General features: G+C 36.9%; 1 protein-coding gene across 2 annotated transcripts; it reads left to right on the forward strand.

The window, feature by feature from the left end:
* The first annotated feature begins 383 nt into the window (after nucleotides 1-383).
* Nucleotides 384-10,737, forward strand: LOC133124768 (short stature homeobox protein-like). Of its 2 annotated transcripts, XM_061236231.1 has the most exons (6): nucleotides 384-633; nucleotides 1,883-2,091; nucleotides 5,379-5,436; nucleotides 5,863-5,951; nucleotides 7,860-8,072; nucleotides 8,330-10,737. In XM_061236231.1, the coding sequence occupies exons 1-6, from the start codon at nucleotides 384-386 to the stop codon at nucleotides 8,417-8,419; spliced, it is 909 nt and encodes a 302-aa protein (XP_061092215.1). In that variant the 3' UTR covers nucleotides 8,420-10,737. The 2 variants fall into 2 exon arrangements, with proteins under 2 accessions (XP_061092215.1, XP_061092216.1); XM_061236232.1 differs by lacking the exon at nucleotides 8,330-10,737 and having other exon boundaries at nucleotides 5,863-5,991; nucleotides 7,849-8,105.
* Nucleotides 10,738-11,037: the final 300 nt, after the last annotated feature.

The following is an 11,037-nucleotide window of genomic DNA, read 5'->3' on the forward strand; positions in this document are numbered from 1 at the left end:
GATAGAATTAGCACGGAAACCAATTAAGGACCCTGGGTTATGTGTGCAATTTTAAAATTCGCCATACGCCACTATAGGTTGTCTGCTTTAATGAATTGTAATTAAATTAGCCGGCTCCATTGGAGCATTGATTTCAGCAAAAGCCGCTGAAAGTTGAATTCTGAATGTAGGGCCGCCCGTAATTGCTCAAGACATTGAGATGGGGGCTGGGCTGAGTAAGCCCTGTATAAATAGTGTGATCTGAAAAACACAGACATAACAGCAGGACTGATCTAACCTCCCACACCCCGACATTAGACTGGTTTCTCAGAAGAAGCAGCGGATCAAGTAATACCATTTGCAAATATAAAGTGGATTTCTGTTATCAGGACCACTGAGCAGCCATGGAAGAACTTACGGCTTTTGTCTCTAAATCGTTCGACCAAAAAACGAAGGAGACCAGCAAAGAGAGCATCACATACAGGGAAGTTTTGGAGAGTGGCTTAGCGCGAGCAAGGGAGCTGAGCAACTCGGAGACGAACCTTCAGGACATCAATGAAACCAGTAACCATTGTCCCGTGCACTTATACAAAGAACACATCGAGCTGGAAAAAGAAAAACTAAAGGAATTCGGTGTTACAAGGGCTTCTGAAGGTAAGTAGGCTATATTTCCGTTTATTTCAAGAAGCGGCTCGTGTATGCGTGCATGTGTGTGTGTGTGTGTCCTTGCGTCTGGGACATCCATGTTTTGCGGGTTGTGGGTGCACTTGAAACGCTATCGACCCTTTAGTGAAGCACGTTTTGGATGACGCGACATCGATTTTAATAGTACGCTATGTTTGTTGCTATATATAGGTTATACTATTGATCAAAATATAACATGAACAAAAGTTTCTTCGAGGCGGAAAATCTCACTGTTTATTATTTTCTCTTCGAATAAAAGTGGTCTGTGTTGGACATTTTTTGTCATAATAGGCTACTATTTGTAGTATTGATGGATTTGGTGTGATTGTATGCTTATACATTTTTTTTTAAAGAAGCAAGGCAAAATAAACGAATATTAAAGCCGATTCTAATGCATTCCATACACTCCATACATTCATATGTTAGGACGTGCAATTTCACACTTTTAAAACGACACGACAACGACTAGGCAAGCCTATTTGTCGTCTATATTTTAAAACATTTTATTTTGTCACCATTGTAAAATAATCGGCTATATTACATTTGTACCCTACAGACAAGATTCTCAAAGAAGCCTTTGTTTCCATATTCAGATAACGAGAACATATTTTACTATTAAGTTAGTATCCGAGAAATGTCACGTTGTCATGTTATTACTCATTGTAAACAAAATGTGCAACAAAATAATAATAATAGCCCAATAGCTAATAATAATGGTGATGATGATGATGATGATGATGATGATGATGATGATGATAATAGGCTAATAATAATAATGATAATATAGGCCAATACTTTATATATGCCCATTCGGGTAATACTTATTCAAAACCCTTAGAAATTGAGCAATGTATGCATATCTGAAACTTGAATTTAACCGACAGATTTGTTTGTTGTTATTTTCTGACGCATCCTCTTAGGCAGGGATACATCGCTGGCTTTGACAATTTCAGGCCTATTTGTATGAAACGACTTCCTGTTGAAGACACCAGCTTTCTAAATGTAGTATTACAAAAACCTGTAGGCCTATAGCTGCGTCATGCCTATATTTTCCTGTCCAAATAACTTTTTATGTCTTGACTGATGCTTCCTCGTTATTCATCTGTCAGTAACGAGGCTACACTTTCTGGTTACTTTGAAGACCACAGCCGTTGTTTGCAAAGGGCCTGCTTGCTTTTAAATCCCCGATCTGGTTTTTAAATGTGGTTTGTTCAAGCAGGGTTATACGAATGCAAAGAGAAGAAGGAGGAAGTGAAATCCGAAGACGAAGATGCACAAGCAAAACTCAAACAGAGACGCAGTCGGACAAATTTCACTTTGGAACAACTAAACGAGCTGGAAAGACTCTTTGATGAGACACACTATCCAGACGCCTTCATGAGAGAGGAGCTGAGTCAAAGGCTAGGATTATCGGAAGCCAGGGTCCAGGTAAGCCCCCTATCAATATTAGGCCTACATATTTTCCATATACCTGGAGGTTAAATATAGGCAGCTGCTACTTAGTATATTCACCATGGTTTATCCAAGTGATTGAAAATAACGAATTGAAGCTAACTATTCAGTGAAACCTGTTCGAAAGCCCATTACCGATTGTTTAAACAACGCAATACAATTATAAAATACATTTGGTATGGTAAGTGCACATTCTCACAAACAGATGAAGCCGAAATTATTGTTTCTTAGAGCCTGTAAATCTATAGCATAAAGCTATTTGGAAAGCAAGTGGAATATTTCTGTCATAGCCTATTTATATTGTTGATGCTTTTGTTGTAGCTGACAGAACATTTCACTTAAATATAGACCAGCAGGCCTATATAATCTTTCGTTTACGGACGAGGCGGGTCTGCTGCATGTATAAAAAACCGTATGACAAGCCAAAAAAAACAACCGCAAAGAAAATGCATTTTATTATATAGATTATACACAGATTATATATTCAGATGGAATTATAGCCTAATTACAAAAAACAATGTAACTGAAAATTGCATTTTACCTAGGCCTATTTGCGTCACTGCGGCGTAGACATTGAAGCTGAATATATCAGGCTATAGGCCTACTCAAGAATTATCCTGTCATGATATTAAAATGTTTTATCATCTTTTTGTAGGCCTAGCGTGCCAGTATGTTATCATTTTAAAAATGAAAATATATTAGCCTACTTGTTTCATATTTTATAAATAGGCTACACCCACCGCCATGTAATGCAAACAAAAATCAATTTGACAATTTCCATGGCCACAACTAGCCAATATTTTTAAATTTAGGTTAAGGTGCAATGCCTAGACACGTAAATGGGTTAATTTAGAGCTACTGTACAATTCTGCGCAGTGAGTCGTGCTATCAGCTCTAAATAAAAAACAGGTGACATAGGCCTAAAAATAATTTTAACGTAGTTATTTCTTCTTCGTTTCAACGGCACAACCATTCTAAAATATCAATCATCGTAGGAGCTTGCCAACTATTCTTCTTTATCTTCTGGATATAGGCTTATGGTTACATTTTGATATATGTTTATAACAAAGGCAACCATCTATTGTTATTTCAGTCAGTATCTGCATCATGTAGCTAACTTTCGATTAATGTGATTCGTAATATTTTTAGTAGCCTAGTGAAATGCATGACAGCATACGGTAAGCTGATACTATTTTTTTACAAGTTAGTTCTGTCTGTAGCCTAGCTAAATTCACAAGAAAAGGTTCTCATGTACAACAGATAGATATAACCACATCATAAAAATTAATGAAGAGATTGAACCGCTGCTGCAGGGGACATCTTCTTATGTCACTCATCTCATTTTCTCCAGCGTTTCCTTTGTAATATCTGCCAATGGCTTGATATACTGTTCCCATAAAAAATTATTTGTGATAATTTCATTGTGCCGTAACTCTTTCAGTGGGATATCTCGTGTTCCGCAAGTTAATGGGAAGAATAAGCAATATTGGAAGCCTATGTGACAGCTTGCAAGCTCAATTTAAAAAAAGTAGTTTCAGTCAGAGGAAAAACTGAATAAAGGCAATATGGAATGACAAAACAAGAGCAAGAGAGAGCGAGAGAGTTGGTCTGAGCGTAAAAACGGTGCCTATAAAGATGAAATATCAATGCAATCGAAAATAACTCACTTTGCATTTGTAAAAAGCTGAAATGGTTTGCACCGCTCACTTAAAATAGTCTAATAGTCATAAACCACTTGGGCACTGCACATCAGTCGATAAGGGACACATTTTCAATTTCTACCGAAAATCTATTGTAAGTGAATTGTAAGACTGGTGGTAGATAGCTGATATTAGCCTATATTTTAGTGTTGTATCGAAACCCCACACCGTCCACTTGTCAAGCACATAATTGAAAGTTATGAGACCTTGGTGAGGAGCAGGCGGTAATTCGATTACTACTAATATCTTTTGGTTTCGGGTGCAGACCTAAATTAAATGTCATTATTCACTGTCTGTAATAAAAATCAAAAGGAAATCATATTATAGCATTTGTGAAGTGCATCATTGAGTGGTCCTTAATGAAGAAATAACTGTCTAAACCAGTGTAGTCCACTTTACTTAGGATAGTCAGGGATAATTTGAATTGATCCATAGCTGCAAAACGTTTGATTTACTTCAGTTGGAACTTCCCTATGTATGAAACAACAACAAGATGTTGTTACATTCATTTTTTATTTATTTATTTATTTATTATTATTATTATTATTATTATTATTATTATTATTATTATTATTATTATTAGCAACGTTATTATTACAATAAACATTGGAAATGGGTCGGGAACCCAGCAATTGTCTTGTTAATGTAATTTCATTAATGACAATGTCTTGTTAATTTACAATGGCGATTCAAAGCCACACATAGCCTAATACTGTAGATTTGAAATTATTTCCCACAGCGATTTGTTCTTGTAATTTGATTTGGAATATAAATTAAGCGAACCACATCCGTATTTTGATTTTACAATTGTTGTTGGAATTTATGTGTGTAGTGCATATCTACAATCAATAGATAGGTAACCGATAGCGTAATCACACGCTAGTTTTATGATCAGTGTTTTGTCTTTGCTGTTGTATTGCGCAAAATTACTTAAATTAAAAACAGCTTCGGTCTGTGATTAAACAATGCCATTTTACCTTAACCATTACTTACGTTCTTGCAAATGACTGCCGTAAAATAGGCACATGTTTGGGAAAAGTTGCTTGTCTAATGCTAGTATAACTCGATTAATTAAGCCTCTTTGGAGAGTAATAAACAGAGTGTCAGGAGATGGTAACATCTTCCCACATATTTAGTCTTAACGTTTAAGGCAGATGCTGATGTATTTAGGGGAGAAGTAGGCCAATGCATCAATACAGCTCTTAAATGTTTAAAACATTGTTTTGTTAGAGTAGAGAAACAGGCCCACAGAAACAGAAATAACTTGTTGAGGTAGCAAATAACACTTTTGATTGCTACATACTCGTTTTCCTCTTCTTTTTCATTGTAGCCCTATTATTGTTCCAACAGTACAAGATCAGATGATGTTTCATTTATAATTAGCCACAATATTTAAAGTTTATTTATCTGCTTTCTTTGTCTGTTTTATCGGTAAGACTGCATACTGGCTGCATTGCTCTTATGTGCATGAGGATAAAAGGATAATTATTAAAATTAAAATAAAAATGTTATAAAATGTCACTGGGACCCAAACGTATTCACACAGCCTTTATATTTTTTCAGGTTTGGTTTCAAAACAGAAGAGCAAAGTGCCGGAAACAAGAAAACCAAATGCATAAAGGTAATCCAGTTTTAATTCATTGCAACTTCAGATGAGGCATTGATACTATACTGAGGAGTGTTCTGCAGTCTTTATTGAGATTGCAGCCTACTCTTTGATCTAAAACAATTAATAAAATTATATATATATATATATATATATATATATATATATATATATATATATATATATATATATATACATGTGTGTGTGTGTGTGTGTGTGTGTGTGTGTGAGAGTGTATCCATGGGCCTCTATGAGGCTGTGATTGAACCACACATATGTTACAGCACTCTTCATCCAGCTGTTATAGAAGTTGGAAGGTATAGGTTCTTTACTGTACTAATTTCAGTATATTATCAGGCCAACATTCTGGGGCATAGGACAGGAAAAAAAAACCACGCTTAGGGTTGCTATTTCAGCTGACTAGCACTGTGTGTTTTCCAGGTGTTATTTTAGGTACTGCAAGCCACTTGGATGCATGCAGAGTCGCTCCTTATGTGAACATGGGTACTCTTAGAATGCCTTTTCAGCAGGTATGTCTTCCAATTACTTTGCACAGTAAAGTGTCAAATTATAATGAACTCTGATAGTGTTTGTGTACGTTCTCTAAAGAAAGTCAGAGTTAACAAGTAAGCTTTTGTTGTGTATAGGACTATCCGGAATGAATCACTTTGGCATTTAAACAATATAGTATGGCAATGGTAAATTAATGTTTAAATGTTATCAACATTGAAATAAAGTCGAGAATGGTATATTTATATTTTGGCATACAAGTGAGGTGCTCTAATTGCTTTTGAACATTTGCATAAAAAACAGACGTAATTATAATATAATAACAGAATTTTAGCTTTTCGTATTTTGTAGCAAATTGTGGCTTTTCTTTTCTTGATTATTGTGAGATCAATATGCATGGGTATTACACTGTATGTGAGAGCTAACATATTACAGAGCTAGCACAGACATAGAAAATGTTATGCACTGACACGATGTTCCTAATTTAATATTAGGCGTCTATCATAGCTGGATATGGAATATGCTGCATGTGGTTGTGTTGCAGTTCTACTAGGACAGTAAAGCTGAAAAAACATATTAGATTACAGACCATAAACACGACTGTATGAAGTGGTTTGAAGTCTGATCTTGAAAAAGAAATAAGTATAAGCTCATCTTAAACTAAGACCAAGAAGAAATGTTACATAATCGATTTTTACGTAAAACAGAAATACTATTTTTATTATGACGGTCCACTGCGTTCCAAGGAGTGGTAATTAAATATTGGGGTAGGCCTATGTTTAAGGCAAAAGACGTTCAACCCCAGTTTACCTTTCACCTCCGGGGCTCATTTGGTAGCCGGCGAGAGAGCCCAAGAGACATTTGATCTGGAGAATATTTAAAAGGCACCAGTGATGAACTCACCACATCGCCTTTGAGGAAAGCGTCTCTAATTAAGTCAACAGAGAAGGCTAGCATCGGGAGATGAAAGAGATTATGGAATGGAGAAATAATGTAATGACAGTTTTTGGCGTTGAGCCGCTGTCGTAGTACTGAGACATTAGGGCTGTAAAATGAGCTACGTTGTGCCAAACCGAGCTCCGTGTCTCGCGAATGCCCGCCACCTCACTTTCCGCCAGACGAACGGGACCGTGCTCCTTCGCGCGGAGCCTTTCCTCCCTCCCGCGTCACAAACACTTTCAAACACCGACAAAAATCAAGGATGTCCCTCTCTTCCTTTGTAGAAATTTTGAATAATTCAGCTGGAAACAATTATGTTTGCGGTGTACTCGGGTATCAGAGGCAGTTTATGACGAACGCAAAACAAAGAAAGGAATTCCCCGATAGCCTATTTAATTTTGGACAGAGCTGGTCTGTGTTCAGAAAGCTATGTATCCTACAAATACTATACGCCTACTTTAACTGAAGTTATTTTCAAAATTAGTTGTTTTATTCTCAGGACTAATGCTAATATTAATACTCATTTCCCCGCATTACATAATACGGTAGATCTCCAGAAATGTCTAACATGCTGACCATAGCCTTCTAAGCTTCCATGCCCCAATCTTTCATGCCCGTCATCCGACTCTTAGGCTATTTATCATCATATAAAGTATAGATATCAATAAACAATAAAGAAATATGCCTATCTCGATTTAAAGCAATCGTGACATCATTTGAGGGACAAAACACAGGAATTTCAGTGGAATTTGGGAACGCCAAACTTTAAGTAAGGATTATATTAATCTGCAGATTATTTTAAAGTAACGTGAGTATGTTTGCATTAGGTTTAAGTTAAATACGATTATATAGAATTAAATTATATGCTTTTTGGACAAAAATAAAATAAAGGTAACCCTGAATTTTTGGTTTAGAGAAAAAAACTGGAGCAAACTCCCATTTTAGGTCAAACTGTGAGGTAACTGTTGTCTGTTTGACTTTCTCGTCAGGTACAGGCTCAACTGCAGTTGGAAGGAGTAACCCACTCGCACCCCCACCTCCACCCCCACCTAGCTGCTCACGCTCCCTACTTGATGTTCCCGCCCCCACCCTTTGGACTACCAATCGCGTCGCTGGCTGACTCTGCCTCCGCAGCGGCCGCTGTAGCTGCCGCGGCCAAGAGCAACAGCAAGAACTCGAGCATCGCTGACCTCAGACTCAAGGCAAGAAAACACGCGGAGGCGCTGGGCCTATGACCCCTCCCCCCGGGCACCTCCGCTGCTCTGACCTCTCAGATAATTGCTTTTCACACAAGACTGTGCCTGTGAAAAGGCCAGGACACTCACAGTTAAAACAAAGAAAAAGAAAAACACTAAAAAAGGAAAATTGTCACAAAAAACCAGCTGCCAAAACAACCACTTGTAAGAAAAAAAAGGTAATTAAATACCAATGAAATCACCTCTTACTTTTCGCCCAACAGGCAGGACTTCTTGGAGGCCGGTGGCTGAGTCCCTTCCAGTCAGACATCACTGCCCCAGGACCATACAAAAATGTCTGGATGTCTGTCTAAGATCACGCCTTTTGTTTCTTTATTTTAAACACGAGAAGACTTTCTAAAAAAAAAACCCGAACAAAACTAGAGCGTCACTGACGTTGGGCGATGGACCCAGCGCCGACGGAAACACAGGGTTTTTTTGAGCCTTGTGCGGGAGGTCACGTTCGTCTCTGACCACTGTGCTCCTGCCGGCGTGCATGCGTTTGGCTGAAGGGAGGACTCTCTGGGCCTGGCCTCCATCTGCATCTGATATCTGTCTGAACGTGTTAATCACTGCCATGAACAATAGTCAATATTCGTCATGTTCTGCAAAAGACTTTCACTCCATCTTGATTTACCGAAGCTGCGGGCATGCAGGAGGGCGGCGGCACTGAGGGAAAAAAAAGCTTTGTTTTCGGCGTACTTGATACTTATTTTCTATTCTGGAGGGGATTTTGTGTTGCTGTATTTCTGCCGGGCTTGTGTCTTGCAGGATTGATAACTTTTATTCTCATCTCCTGCCATTTGTTCTCTAATTGTGCCATACCATGGCCAAAAAAAGAAAAGAAAAACATTGCTTTTGCACTTCAGGTCTTGTATCAAGTTGTTTACAATCCAAGCTAAAGCGTATATACTACTTTTAATATTAGAGGCAACCCACAAGCAGAGAGGGGGTTGACAACACCAAAAGGCATCAAAAGGACAAAGGGTAATTGCTTTTATGTAATTTAATATTTTAATGAAGTTTCAGTTAAACTGAAATGCAATTTTGTGCAGTTAAGTGCAATACTGTAAATATGAAAAAAATGTCCAAGCAGTCAGTTAATAATAATAATAATAATAATAATAATAATAATAATAATAATAATCCTAATAATAATAATAATGATAATACTAATAATAATGGTTTTCAGGGCTTCCTATGGCTCTGATATCAATATATTCACTTTCTTTGTCAAACTGACACATTTGTTTTCGATAGGAGTTGTAAGTGGCAATTCATTTGAAATCATATGCCAAATGTCCTGGAGTTTGACAATATTTAAACACGGTTTCGGACACATACAGAAACAATGATAACTTGTTGGGGTAGACAAGCTTGGTTTTGTCCAGAGCAATGGCAGAAGGACTAGGATCTGAGACTCCTGTTCATCTGACGCAAAATCCAGATGAAGGGAAGCACCCCCCAAATGTGCTTAACATCTACATTTGTCTTTAAGGACACATTCACAGTTGAATATGTGTAATTCTTAAAAGATTCATTGGGCACATACATAATTTTACTTGATTAATATAAAAGAATATGTAAAAGCATGTATCTTTAACAAACATAAGTACTAAATTTGAGCAAATGTTCATTGTTTTATGCTTGCACAATATAAGCTCCATAATTAACTATTTAAATAGTTAAATTAAACTGTGAGAATATATAAAAATGATGATTACTAAAGTACTTTATTCAACATGAGGACAATGCTTACTGATATTAAAACGATGAGAGCACAACATGAATATTTCTTACTACTGTATCACGAAAACACCACAAAGCCAAAATAAAGCATCCTTCTTATCATTTTCCACAATATGTATTATATTCTCTCTCTCTCTGACACACACACACATACACACGCACACACATGCACACAGACGCGCGCACACACACACACACACACACACACACACACACACACACACACACACACACATATGCACACACACACAGGAAGATGTAAGCAAGAGCAACATTTGGAAATTCAATTCAAATTATTTTGGGGCTGTCCCTTTTCCATTTTTCCAATGCCTTGGAAGTCTATAATGATCCTAGTGGTCTACCTCTAACAAATATATTATTATTTGTGATGTTTTTCAGAGACCATATTAGCGGTTGTTTAACAGTGGCTCTATTATTAATTACTGACTCAATTTATGACTGCTTTTTATTTATTATTTAGTTTGAATTTTGATAAATGAGCTATAACTATGGGTGTTAAATTTTATGTGGCTTTGCATTAAAAATGTCTTTTTTACTTTACTTTTGCAATTGTTTGAATGGAAAAGAGTGACTGTTGTACATTGCATTAAGTGTAGTGTGTTTGGGGTTGACAAACATTTCAGGGATGGTAAAAATATGAAATACTTTTCGAACACATTTGAATTTATTTTAAGTTCTGTGGAACTTCTACCCATTATTGTCAGCGTTACCATCATATCTTAAGTTTTGTGAGTTATGCAAGCATGCTTATACATCACTTGCCATACGGTTCTGTTATAATGTGGCTCTGTTGATTCACACAATATGAATGTACATCTTGTACAAGTAATCTATTAATAAAGTTAATAATATTTGTAAGGCAGTACTATAAAACTTTATGACCAAAGTTTTCACGTTATAACCATGGATGAAATGTGGGTCGTCCTTACATGCATTATGCCAAATCGCTACCCACATGCGCCTATTGGTATGTGTACTGTGGTTTACCATATGTTCAACTGGTGTGATATGGGTATACAACTAAAATCTTATTTGGCATGGAGTTGATATGCCAGTTCTCACAATGAGAGGCTAAATTCTGGAACATTCCACACACACATTCCCTCAAACCACGATGACGCATGCCACAGCAGTCAAACATGGCAAAGATATGCAATAACGA

Source organism: Conger conger, chromosome 3, assembly GCF_963514075.1.
Source record: "Conger conger chromosome 3, fConCon1.1, whole genome shotgun sequence".
Classification (NCBI taxonomy): Eukaryota; Metazoa; Chordata; class Actinopteri; order Anguilliformes; family Congridae; genus Conger; species Conger conger.

What these genes read in the sequence shown, in the direction of transcription:
- LOC133124768 (XM_061236231.1), top strand. Translation starts at nt 384, where the DNA reads ATGGAAGAACTTACGGCTTTTGTCTCTAAATCGTTCGACCAAAAAACG. An exon ending in TGTTACAAGGGCTTCTGAAG is followed by an intron (nt 634 to 1,882) that starts GTAAGTAGGCTA and finishes TTGTTCAAGCAG; the next exon opens with GGTTATACGAATGCAAAGAG. An exon ending in TATCGGAAGCCAGGGTCCAG is followed by an intron (nt 2,092 to 5,378) that starts GTAAGCCCCCTA and finishes ATATTTTTTCAG; the next exon opens with GTTTGGTTTCAAAACAGAAG.